At 37.8% G+C, this 14,017-nt stretch overlaps 1 protein-coding gene across 1 annotated transcript in view; it reads left to right on the top strand.

The window, feature by feature from the left end:
- ADAM9 (ADAM metallopeptidase domain 9) overlaps positions 1-14,017 on the top strand; it is a 137,160-nt gene that overhangs the window by 62,275 nt on the left and 60,868 nt on the right. The window contains exons 12-13 of the mRNA XM_026508297.4: positions 4,055-4,226; positions 11,519-11,611. Of these exons, the coding sequence (XP_026364082.1) occupies positions 4,055-4,226; positions 11,519-11,611 (265 nt within the window). The remainder of the gene's footprint in view (positions 1-4,054; positions 4,227-11,518; positions 11,612-14,017) is intronic.

Genomic DNA, 14,017 nt, shown 5'->3' with positions numbered 1-14,017 from the left:
AACAATTTTTGTTAAGACTAACTTGAAAAGAAGGATTATGTTATCTCTGATGGTATTAAATCTTTTTTCAAGGATAGATTTCCCACCTTCTATTTCATATGCTGTGTAGTAAATACTAATTGAATGTTCATTATAACTCAGGCCTTTTTGTAGATGCAGGTGATATATAGACATTTGATTCCCCCCCCCCACCCCGATAACTCAGTCATTTGGAGCCAGTTCTATTTAGAAAGTGGATAATCTAACTTTGTAATATGATTTTTGTTATTGCTAAGGTATTTGTTAGGGGCTGGTAGTATTTTTCTCACATACTGCTCTTAGATTCCTGGAAGTGTGAGATGCTCCTCCTGGGAGGTACCTTTATGGAGAAATGGCTTTCTTAACCATGCCCCTCAATGCCAGCTAGTTCAGAAAACCTCCATAATCAGGACACACTATTTTTTTTTTAAATTAATTAATTTAGAGCAGGCAAGGGTGCAAGTGAGCAGGGGGAGGGGCAGAAGGATAGGGAGAGAGACTCTTAGGCAGACTCAGCGTTGAGTGAGGAGCCCGCTGCGGGGCTCAATCTGACGATGCTGAGATGATGACCTGACCTGAAACCAAGAGTCAAACGCTCAACCGACAAGCCAACCAGGCACTGCAGGGCACTCTAAAAAAAAATCTAATTAATGTTGCCATCATTTAGAGCCCTCTGTTAGGACTTCCTACTCCTTGGCCCAAGATGGTAATGGTGGAACTGTGTTCTGATTATTTCTAGGTTACTCATAGAAAGAATGTTCTAAATGATAGTTGCCCTTTTTGGGGGGGGTCATATTCTGGTAGATTGTTTCCATCACTGTTGGTCACATCTATCTGCTTTTGATGCAGTTTTGGAAGACTTACCTAGGTGTGAGAAAAGAGATGAGGAGATGCTTTAAATTAATATCCTAGCACCCAGAGGTTATATGTAGAGAATAAGAATACTTTAGTTGCTATTCAAGCCAAGTATTAGGAGAAAGATCATCCTTATTACTGTAGGTGCCTTCCCGGGATGACTAGGGGAAAACTATCTTCATTGTGGCCCCTAGAGGCTTATGAAGAGCAATGTGGCGATGTTTGTTATTATCTCCATCAGGTAAAAAGCACCAGAAATGCTTCTGATTTTGTTAATCCTCTTCAGTACTATAGTCAACTCCATTGTGGTAAAACAGATTTTTTTTGTTTTTTAATCGGTTGCTTTAGGATCAAACATTTTAGGCATTGTATCTATGAGAAAATGTGTCCCAACTACTAACTAGGAAACTTTAAAAAAAAAAATAGCCTATTTAGAAGTGGTAGACTTTATGTAGATTTTTTTTTTAAAAAGACTTTATTTATTTGACAGAGAGAAAGAGAACACAAGCACACAAGCAGGCAGAGCAGCAGGCAGAGGGAGAAGGAGAAGCAGGCTCCCTGCTGAGCAGAGAGTCTGATACGGGGCTTGATCCGAGGACCCTGGGATCATGACCTGAGCTGAACGCAGATGCTTAATTGACTGAGCCACCCAGGCTCCCCGATAGAAGTGGTAGACTTTATGTAGATTAGAATTAGTGACTCAGATGTAGAAATTAACATATGTCTGCACAATCTCTGTGGCTATTGGCTGATTAATGTATTCTTATAGAAAACGTTGTACATGTACTACGTGGCAGGCAAGATACTTACCGTATATAGATCAACAATAGCAAATAAAAAGCATTCACAAACCTCTGTTTAAATCGAAGTCTCCTACCAAAAAAAATAATAAATGGAAGTCTCCTTTGTTCATTAGATAATTACTATGTACTAGTACGCTGACATTTTCACCTGATGTCTGTGAGACTCAAACCTCTATTATCTCTCCTAAAACATGGTCTACCCACAGTCTCCTCCATGTCAGTTAATGGTAACTCCTTCCTTTTCGTAGTTTGGCACAAAAAATGTTGGAGTCATCCTTGACGTCTCTCTTTTTATTCACATTCTTCATCTTAAGGGCTGGTCCTTTAAAACGTATAAATAATCCAAACACTCCTTACTGTTCCCACTGCTGTCATGCTGGTACATCATCATCATTTGAGTGGATTTCTGCAAGAACCCCTTGTATGTTCTTCCTGCTTAAAATAGTAACCACGGCGTTCCTATTAAAGCGCAAGTCAAATCATGTTACTCCTGCTCACCACTTTCCATTGTATCATCCCCCCAAATTCCTCATTTCCCTCACAGTAAAAAGTCAGAGTCTTACAATGGCCTATTCTCACCTTTGCCAGCTGCATCTCTCATTACTCATTCCTTCCCTGACTCACTGCAGTCCAACCCCACTGGCTTCCTTGTTGTTCCCTGCGCATACCAGGCAGACTTTTACCTTAGGGCTTTTGCACTTGCTATGCCTTCCTGGTGTGATGTTCTTTTCCCAGATATCCAGTTCTAATTCGGTTGTCACAGTGTTTGAAGTACCTGTCCTGACTGCTATCGCTTCCTCCCTCTGCCTGGGTCACCTGCTTCACCTCACTTTTTTCCCCCATGGGTCTTATCACCTTTGTATACTCTCCAGTTCACTTACTATGTATATAGTTTTTCTCACTCACTAGAATGCCGTATTTATAGGGGTGAGGATTTTTGTCTGCTTTTGTTCACTATTTTCTCCCTTGCACAGAAGAAGAGTGCCTTGTGCACAATAATGTTCAACAAAGGCTGAATGAATGTATTGTAGAGAGGACTCTTCCTCACAATATCATTAATAGAGATTAGTGAGAAAAAAATACTGAAAACAAGCCTTTTTGTTGTTGTCAGTAGACTTGTAGATATTTTCTTTCTGTGTGAGTCAAAATATTGCTTTTGCCTTTTTTTTTTTTTTGGTTACAGACAATTGACCTTTCTTTGTCTGCTGGTCAGTGTGTTAAAATCCTTCAAAACCCCACATTGAGAGACTTTTTTTGTTAAATAGTAGTTAACGGTACCAAAACGTCTAGGCAGACTGCTTTCCATTTCCACGAGCCAAGAGTCCGGACGATTTACTTGTCTGGAGACTTTGGGCCAGTTAGCAAAGAAGAGTGTAATATGTATATCCAGAACACAAAGTCTCACAGAAAGGATCTGTTTCTTAGATTCCTTGGACGTACAAAAGAGCCAGCAGAGACAGGGATGCCTCCTCAGTAACTGTAGTGCAACACAGTTTTCATTTCCACTGCTTCTCTTGGCACCACTGCTCAAACCGATGAAAGAGATTCTTTCAGGGCACCATATTCCCCTGATAAAATTTTAACGGGACTTGGATTTCTCAAAGATCCTTGGTGTATATGTGGGTGTGTTTCGCTATAATCCTCAAAAGTGAAAATAAACAATGGGACTATCTGAATGTATTTTAGTTATTGAGTAAACCTGTAACTAAAAAAAACCCCAGCAACATGTAGAACAAATCAGAATTGCATTTGTATAGATCTCACATGGATAGCTCAAGGTGGACAATTTCTAGAAGCCCATCTAGCCTTCAGAGTATTAAGCATGGTTCTCAGGAGTTATCATAAGGTTTAAACCTCAAACTGTAGCTGAAGTTCTGCACTGTGCATTTTGCTTCTTGGTGGCTATCATGCATCCTCACGGGAATGCCTGTTCACGTTATTTTCACACGGCTCCCCGTATGTGATAGTGAGGGGAACATAAGAATGTTATCCTGTAGAGTGAAAAAAGACTGGGGAAACATATAGTTTCAAATATTTGAGGAACTTTTATTATAGAAGGTAAAGAAAACTGAATTTTGGATAGGACTAGATAATTTCTAAGGTCGTCTTCTTATTTTATATATTAATGTAATTGATATGTTTGGAAGATATTTTCATGGAGGTATAATATATTATAACCAAAATAGTGAATTATTATGTAGTAACTGAAATAATGTACTGTTATTTATTCTCATTTCTATTTTTTTTCCTCTCTATTTTTTGGTAGTTTATTTTCTGCCATTTTAAATATTCACTTCTTGTTGGTTGAGGACATGATTTAAAATTTCAAAATGAGTAACCGCTATGACATAAGTTCTTTTTCTTAATGTTTATTATAGAGGTTCCAGAAACTTTAGCAGTTGCAGTGCAGAGGACTTTGAGAAGTTAACTTTAAATAAAGGAGGAAACTGCCTTCTTAATATTCCAAAGCCTGATGAAGCATATAGTGCTCCTTTCTGTGGTAATAAATTGGTGGATCCCGGGGAAGAGTGTGACTGTGGTACTCCAAAGGTCAGTTTAATTTTTGATTTTTGCTTTGGGAAATTACCTCAGGATTTGGAAAAAATGGAATAGTTTGCTTTGGGCAACTGGCATAGGCATTAGTGAAATTTAGTGACAAATGAGGATTGGTATTTTGCTTGTGGGGGTATATTCCTGGGATTGGTCATGTCTTCCTTCCCAGAACATAACTAATGGTGTCATCGGTTTTGATGTCAAGGAAAGCACCATGTTTATTCTTCTGTTTTTTGCTACCTTCTGCCATTTCTGTTACGGTTATGAGGTCATTTATTTACTTTAAAGAACTAATCAGTTTTTCAGTTGGCTCTTTATTTGTAAGCTTTCACTATTCTGGCACTACCACTGCAGAAATATTTATTCAGTTGGACTCATTTTAATAATAAATTGAAGCTGATCCATTTTCCAGAGTCCTTCAGGAGCAAAATTCTTGCTACTTAGATTAGCATTCTCCCTTTACGCACCTTCAGTGTTGTGCCTACTGATCTCTGGCTCTGTCAGACCTGTTACGCACGTTTAGCGCCATAAGCCCATTCCCATCTTCATTACTGTTATTCCGTATTTTAGCCATGCTCCTCTCAAAATGGCCTGTGTAAAAGTCCTTTCCTTCTTGGCCTTGCATTAAATTTTGAAGAAATTTGTTTAGTTGTGTTTAAGCTTGACCATATTCTTAATGTTTTGCACAAGTACTTCTTTTTCCGTGTCTGATCATATCTGGCTTTTGCCAGATGACTGCATGCTCTAGAAAGACAGCAGGTGTTTTATGATGAACTTGTGACGGGCCTTCATTGCACTGTTGGTGACTGTCAGGGACTTCTGCTAAATGTTTAGAGATTGATATTTTTCATATTCTCATTTCAAATGAGGAAAGTAAGGCCCTAACAATGTTATGTTTAATTTCTAAATTAACGTTAATACTGTTCAGGTGACCAGGCTCTTCTCCTTTCTAGGCATTCTCAGATCTTTCTTCTTTAAATATTATATATCTTTTGCTTTCTCCTAACTCTTCACTCCACTACCGAACTTACTGAAATGGTCTATATTTGCATTTTGAACTTTCACACTACAGAATTATTCCTTAAAAAAGAATATCACTTCCCTCTCAAATACCACAGATTTTTTTTGGTAAAAAAGTTTCAAATAGTAAGTACAAGCAAAGTTCCCCTTTCATACTTTTATTTCCTCCATAAATTTTTAAACTCCCTTCTGCATTGGTAATCATTCTTATAAATTTAGTGTGTTTCTTTTTAGACTTTGTACCTTTATACACACATATATAAAATGCACCTTTGTAAATAGTTGGGTTTGTTTTAGGATTTTTTTTTTTTTTTGCATATCAGACATAATATGTTGTATGCAGAGGTTTTTTTTGTTTTTGCTTGCTTTCTTTTCTATTAATACATCTTGGAGATTTTTCGGTCATTACCTTAGGTAGCCATAATCTTTTAATCTGCTGATTCATATTCCCATATAAGTTTGTATTAGTATTCCCATATAAGGATATACTATGATTTCTTGAACCATACTCTCATTAATGGACATTTACTTATTGTAATTAGTTTTTTCTTCTGTTGCAAACAGTACATCCTTGTGCACATCCCATGTGTATATAGGCAGATACGCAAGTATTTCTCTAAGATAATTACATAAAGGTAGAATTACTGAATTGAAGAGTATGTGTTTTTAAATTTTATTCGAGGCTATGAAATTTCCAAAAAGGCTGGGTCAGTTTGCACTTCTACCAATAATAGTTCATCGTGGCATTCGGTGCCCCCTACAGTATATAGTCTTTCCAGGAAAGAATAATAAATGTTTTCTTAAGAAGATATTGTTTGAGTGTTTAATCTTTTCATATGCTTATAGACTATGTGCATATTTTTTTCTGTGAATTACCATCTTATATCCCTTATCAATTTTTCTGTTGGGTTATTCATTCTTTTAAATTGATTTTTAGGAGCTCACGTATTGTGGGCAAAGTCCGTTGTTTTGTAAATGTTTTAATATTTCTCCTCTGTATGTAACTTACAATTTAGCTTTTAAAAAATTAGTTACCTTTGTCTTTAGGGAAGTTTTAGGGTCACAGAAAGATTGAATGGAAAGTACCGAGAGTTCCCATATACCACCACACACATAACCTCCCATACTGTCCACATCCTGCAGCGCAGTGGGACATTTGTTACAGTCGATGACTACGTTGGCACATCATTAGCATCCAAAGTTTCCGTTAGGGTTCTCTCTTTTCTTCCCCCGGTCTGTGCTTTTTAATTATAATTTTTAATTCATTTCCATTTTGTGTTCTATTCAGTTTTTTCTAGTTTACAGTTTTTCTTCTCTTTTGATTTCCTTTATTTATTTATTGTTCATTTATTTATTTTTTAAAGTTTTTATTGAAATTCCAGGTAGCATACAGTGTAATATTAGTTCCAGGTGTACGACATAGTGATTCAACACTTCCGTACAACTCCTGCTGCTCAGCATGCCAAGCACACTCCTTAATCCCCATCCCCTGTTTCACCTCTCCTCCCCCGCCTCCCCCACAACCATCAGTTTGTTTTCCATAGTTAAGAGTCTGTTTCTTGGTTTGCCTTAGGATTCACTCTTGACATTTAGCTTTTCATAGGATGTATTTTATTATATTGAATTTTGAAATTTAAATGAAGGAGAATTTATCAGTTTTTTTCCTTAAGACTCTCTGAATTTTATATTTTGGCTCAGCTTGTAGTACTTTTATTTCAAGACTATCATCATAACCCCTCTATAATTTCTTTTAGCCCTTTTGTAATTGAAAATTTTTATATAGCTCTTTAATTGAGAGGGACCATGTGAGATAAGCTAGGGTATTAACTTTTATCCACTAATGATCAGTTGTTATAAAACCATTTAAAATTGTACTTTTATTCATAAAATTTCTGTGTATATAGTCTATTTCCTCATGCTTTAATCTTTCATGAAGTCATATGTCTTACACAGTGTTTTTGAAAACAGCTTAGCAGGTTTATTAAAGCATAATTGAATACAGTGTTAAAGAAACAGATTTGGACTTAGATAATGAAAGGCTTTATTTCTGATCTCAGAAATCTGAAAGCATCTTAAAATCAAATAAGAAAAGTTTTTTTTTCTTTTAAAGGGTCAAGGTAAGGGCAAGCCGATAAGCAGACTCTTTTAAGAGGAAGCTGGATAAGCAAGGGGAAATGACCAGTGAGGTCTGATACTAGTGTTCTGCTCTGGTCAGCCGATTTCCACGAAAAGCTGATAGGAGGGAAGGGGTGGCACACTGTGCTTTTTCTGTAGGAACAAGCAGAACTCAAGGGCCTGTAGGAAGGAGAGAAGCTTTACTAAAAAACTAATAAACTCTGTTAGAACAGAGCAAAGAGTAAGAAATGTGCAAGTGTGAACACTTGGTCAACAATAAACTGCATATATTTAAAGCATACAAGTTGATACATTTTTTTGACACATGTCTACTTGTGTGAAAACATCATCACGATCAAGATAATTAAACACGTCATTATCCCAAAAAGTTCTTTGTGACTCTTGGTAATCCCTTCTTTCCATCCCTTTTTGTTCTCCCATCCTCAGGCAGTCACTGATCTCCTTTCTGTCATTATACATTGGTGTGCATTTTCTAGAATTTCGTGTAAGTGGAATGACTCTTTTTTGTCTAGCTTCATTCCCTCTACACAATTATTTTGAGATTCATCCATGTTGCTACTGTGTCAGTACTTCATTCCTTTTTATTGCTGTTTATCATTGAGTAGTATGGATATGGTACGGTTGGTTTATCTTTTCATCTGTTCATGTATATTGGGTTCTTTCCAGTTTTTGGCTATTAACACATAAAGCTGCTGTATGGGAAGACTTGCATACAAGTCTTCATATGGACTTATGTTTTCATTTCTCTTGGGTAAATGCCTAGGAGTGGAATGACTGGGTCATATGTTAGGTGTATAACTTTTCAAGACATTTTCAAACTGTTTTCTAAAGTGTTTGTACCATTTTACATCCCCACTGTCAGCATATGAGAGTTCTAGTTCTTTCACATCCTTGGCAACACTTCATATAGTCAATCTGTTCAGTTTAGCCATTCTCTTAAGTGTGAAGTGGTACCTCATTGAGGTTTTAATTTGCATTTCCTTAGTGACTAGTGATGTTGAGCACGTTTTCATGTGCTTATTTGCCATTTGTATATCTTTTTTGATGACGTGTCTGTTCACCTCTTTTCCCCATTTTGAAAATTGGGTAGTGTTCTTGAGTTTTGAGAGTACTTCATACATTCTGGATGTAAGTCCTTTATCAGATACGTGATTTGCAGATATTTTCTCTCAGTCTCTAGCTTGTCTTTAATTACCTTAACAGTGTGTTTTGGAGACTAGAAGCTTTACATTTTGATGGAAGCCCATTTTATCGATTTATGCTTTTATGGGCTATGCTTTTTTGGTGTTAAATCTCAGGAATCTTTGTCTAATCTAAAGTTGCAAAGGTTTTCTCTTAGAAGCCTTCTAATTTTAGGGTTTACATTTAGGACTATGATCCATTTGACTTAATTCTTTTGTATGGTACAAGGTTTAAATTGGAATTCATTTATTTATTTATTTTTAAGATATTTTTGTTTTTTGATGCAGACACAGAGAGAGAGAGAGCACAAAAGCAGGGGGTCAGGCAGAGGCAGAGGGAGAGGGAGAAGGAGAGGCAGACTCCCTGCTGAGCAGAGAGCCCCATGTGGGGCTTGATCGAGGACCCTGGGATCATGACCTGAGCTGAAGGCAGACACCAACTAGGCACCCCTAGAGTTCATTTATTTTTAAATTTTTATTATGAAATGATTATAAACTGATGGGAAGTTGCAAAAACAGTGCAAAGAGCCCCTATGTATTTTCACCCAGTTTCCCCCAAAAGTGACATTTTATGTAGCTGTCACGCAATATAAAAACCAGGACACTGACGTTGATGCATTAACTAGATCACAGACTTTATTCAGTTTTCACCATTTTTAACCACGTTTGTGTATGCATGTGTGTGTGTAATTTTATCCCATTTATTGGTTTATGTAAACACCACCTCCATTAACACAGTATTCATACCCACTCCAACTCCAGCCCTGATCCCTTCCCCTGGCTACCTCTAATCTGTTCTCCATCTATAGTGTTGTGGTTTCAATAATGTTACATAACTGGAGTAATAAAATGTACAGTCTTTTGAGACTGACTTTTTTTACCAAATGTAATGCCTTTGAGGTCAATCAAAGTTATTGTGTGTATTAATATTTCAGTCCTTTTTATGAGTATTATTCCACTGGATGGATTTTACTGCAGAGAACTTGGAATAATTTTTATGCTGATATTTCCACCAGCCCAGAGGTCCTGCCTGGAGTTTGTTTAACCATTGTTTAACCATGCAGAGTTTGCTTAATCATTCACCCATTAAAGGACATTTGGGTTTTTTCTAACATTCTGCTATTAGACATAAAGCTGCTATGAATTGTATTCCACTGTTTATCATCAAAGAATTAAAGAAAAATATGGTCTTCATGATTAAAGAGAGAAAAAATTTTAGAGCGAAATGCAAATTACAATAAATAACCAAATAGAAATTATAGAACTAAAAAGTCCAATAAATGAAAGTTTCACTGGATAGAATTAATAGCAGACTCATATGGCAGAAAAGACTCTATGAACAGGAAGCTGATCAAAAGAAATAATCCAATCTAAAAAACAAATAGAAAAGATAAAAGAAAAATGAAATGCATCAGGGACATGTAGGAGATATCAAATAGTCTGATGTAACTTAGTGAAATCTCAGGAGACTGAGAATGAGAGAAAAAATAAATAACTGCTGAACCCCCCCCCCCCCCCAATTTAGGGAAAAACATTGACTTACAATTTCAAAACACCAAGTGAACCCATGCAAGAGTCATTACAAAGGGGGCGCCTGGGTGGCGCAGCAGTTAAGCGTCTGCCTTCGGCTCAGGGCGTGATCCTGGCGTTCTGGGATCGAGCCCCACATCAGGCTCCTCTGCTGGGAGCCTGCTTCTTCCTCTCCCACTCCCCCTGCTTGTGTTCCCTCTCTCGCTGGCTGTCTCTCTCTCTGTCAAATAAAAAAAAAAAAAGAGTCATTACAAAGAAAATTCACTTAGGTATATTGTAATCAAAGTGCTGAGATAAAGAGAAAATAATGAAAGAAGCCAATAAAAAACAGGGGAACAAAGATATGAATGACAGCCGATCCCTACCTCCCCCCAAAAACGCCAAGGGCCAGAAGACAATAGAACAGCATATTTACAGTTCTCAGTGGAAGGAACTGTCGACCTAGAATTCCACAGTAGGACAAATATTCTTCAGAAATGAAAGAAAGCTTATTTCCTTGTCCCTGTCTCTTCTCCTCCTCCTTCTGTCCCCTCTCTTAGTCTTTCCCCCTCCTCTTTCAAACAATTCAGACCTGAACATGTTAGCTGGAACATAGAGGAGGTGTCTCTGTGGGTGGGAGGTTGTGGGACTTGGAGGCGGGGCATATGATAGGGAGCCATGGAGGCTCAAAGTGGGTGAGAGAAGCCAGGCAAGATAAAAATAATGTCCACATAAAGTGAAGACGAACCCATTAGGGAAGTCAGACCTTGAGCATGAAGAGAAAGGCATTGATGGATGCTTAATTCTCCATGATGATTAAAGAAACTGTTAAGACTGAATGTGTCCTCCTGTCCCAAATTCATATGTTGAAGCCCTAGCCCCCAGGGTAGCTGCATCTGTAGATGGGGCCTCTAGGTAAGGAATTATGGTGAATGCGGCCGGAAGGATGGGGTCCTGATCTGACAGGGTTAGTGTTCTTAAGAGAAGAGATCCCGGAGAGCTTGCTCGCTCTCTCTCTGTCAGGCCATCTGCACTGAAGAGCGGCCGTGTGAGCACACAGCGAGAAGGCAGCTGTCCGCAAGCTAGGAAGAAAGTCCTCGTCAAAAACTGAATTGACTGGAACTTCGAGTTTGGACCTCTAGCCTGTGGAACTATGAGATAATAAATTTCTGTTGTTGAAGCCACCAGTCTGTGATATCTTGTTCTGGCAGTTCCAGCAAAGACACATTCTCTGTATGATTTCAGCCCTTTGAAAGATGTTGAAGTTTAAATGGTTGTAGCTGAAGAGTCACTGGTAACTTAGAAGGATAGTAAGTGATTTTCCGGAGAGTAACTGCTATAGCCCAGTTAGAAGGAAGATTTTAGATCTAAGATAAGACTTTGATTAATGCAAATTGATGACAGTGACTCCTTTCTGTATTGACAGTTATTTTCTTTTCTCAGGAGTGTGAATCGGACCCTTGTTGTGAAGGAAGTACTTGTAAACTTAAATCATCTGCTGAATGCGCCTACGGTGACTGTTGTAAAGACTGTTGGGTAAGTGTCACGAGCACGCTATGAAGGCGCGCACTCGCGTCGTGTCTTTCCACAATGTCAGCTTTATTCAGTCCTAAAGCAAAGTTAAATCACAGTTATAAAGCAGGTTCAGGATTCCAAATTCAATGACAATTCACCATGTGATTAAAGTTGGCTTCTTACACAGCACCCAGAGCGGGAGAGAAGACAAACTACATGCAAGATAACAGAAGGGTGCAGGAAGTGAACACTAAACATGCAGTCTGTGGGCGTGTGGTTGAGATAAGGCCTCGGTCCGGTCCATCTGTTCAGCGTCAGCTCTTGGCATTTAGGCTTCTGATCTTCAAGTGGTGAAGGTTCTCGGTTCTGTTTGGAAATGAACAGGGCAGAGCCTTCGGCAGCAGTTGCCTTTAGGTGTGAAGAGTCTGACAGTTTGCTGCCAAAATCTTTCCATTTTAAAGGGATTTCATCAGTTTTGGGTCTCTGCAGACCTCTCCTGGTTCTGCGTGTTCTCAGTTCTGGGGTGTCGGCTGACGTGGGTCCTGGCGGTATCTCCTAGCTGCACTACCTTAACTGCTCGCGTCGTTGCTTGACACAGGCCCCTGCTTGACATAAGGGACTGCATTCCATCCTGTGATTCCTCATGGCGAATTCTGTGAGGGCCATGCAGGAATCAAATATGCCTTAAAGCAGGATGGCCATAGTAGTTTGGTAACATAGCAAAAGGCACATTTAGGTTATTTAATCAAGTTTTCAATAGGAGTCAAACAAAATCAATAAAATTCAAACCATGTAAGATAAAGAGCACATCACATCCAAACAAGATAGTTACATTAAAATGAATCAAGCAAACACAAATAAAAACTCCAACTCAGTAATTGAATAAAGTCAAACAAAAAGAAGATAAAAATCCAAAAAATACATACGGAATCTTCAACATAGGCTCTTGGTGTATCCAGAAAAGAACGGCGAGGGTATGGTTAATCATAGACTTTCTGTGGTTTTTCTTCTAAGTTTAGGAGTGCAGAACCTTCTAATAGCATATTTAATAAGATATATAACAAAAATGATAACTAAAATTAATTAGAACAATTTCCTTAATGGATTCCCAAACGTGTAGAGAGATAATTCTGTCCCATCTTGAGGTATTTTAAAGGGTTATAGTCAGACCATGAGCCAAAACAAATCATGTGTTTGAAGGGTTTTGCTAACAGTTCTAGAAAGGAACATTTATAAGTTTTCTGTGTCTTTGTTTAATGATGTTAAGTTAGTATTAATGACGGCTGAGGCTGCGTGAATGGCCTGCGTAGCATTTTAAAAGTGGGTTAGCTTATTGGTTAAGGTGTTTTGGTCTGCTTTGAGTCCTTCCATGTTTTCATCCAAAGGTTTATTGATTTTGTCAGTTTTAACCCAAGGTATTACTGTTATTTTAGTATGGTAAGATGTAAGATCTTTGTATGAATATTCTGAGATGTAGGTACCCATTTTGGTAACATTATTACATGTTACATTAATAGCATACAGTATTTTAATACATTCATTGTTTATGGTGATATTAGTAGCCTTCCTTTTAGTATGATGAAAGAATTTAACCTCTGAATAATCATTAGCACAGATTATCCAACTGAAGTGTCCCACGTTCAAAAATAACTTTTCAGTGGATGTTCTTGTTAAAGGAAAAAGATTAGCATTGATTTCCAATTCATGCCAGGTATAGTACATGTTATGAGATCATTGAAATACCATTTCTTTGGGTAATAAATATCCATCCATCCACAGGGGCGTAGGTGTAGCCAGAGTGCAGCATTACCATGTATTATGCACAGCATGTGTGTCCTATGCTGGTAGGCTTTAACCTCCTACTATGAAATGAAATGAAATGTTTACATTGCCCTGTATTGTCACAACCTGATGGTCTGGAGGTGTTTAATTGTAGAAGAGATTCAGTCTAGTCGAATACATTTTTTCCTGTTACTGTAATGTTTCTAATATCACTCCATGCTCTCTCAAGAAGGTTATTGATTCTGTAGCAACTATTTTTAAATTATTCATTCCAATAAAAATTTCTCAGATTAAGTAAATTTTGTTGCAGGGCTTGAACCTCATGGTCGATATTATAATTAAATTCCAGTTGGTATGCATGATAATCATGCATAGTTGAGACAACAGAGTGTAATTCTTTAAATGCTGAGGAAATTGTGGAACTGAGTTTTCTACTGCATTATTTAAGGGGTTCACATGTTTTTTAAATGCAAATAATTCTTGCTTAGTAGTTTGGATTTCTGCTTCCTGAATTCCAGAGATGATTAAGTTAGAGATGATGCCCAGTCCTACAAGGAACTGTAAAGGTTTTCTAAGTCTAACTTGGTCAGTGGGTGGTAGATCAGGTAATGCATAGATGGTTGTTAGCTATGTGAGTTGGTGTAG

This window comes from Ursus arctos, unplaced genomic scaffold (genome assembly GCF_023065955.2).
Source record: "Ursus arctos isolate Adak ecotype North America unplaced genomic scaffold, UrsArc2.0 scaffold_27, whole genome shotgun sequence".
Classification (NCBI taxonomy): Eukaryota; Metazoa; Chordata; class Mammalia; order Carnivora; family Ursidae; genus Ursus; species Ursus arctos.
This window is presented reverse-complemented; position numbering and strand designations above follow the sequence as displayed.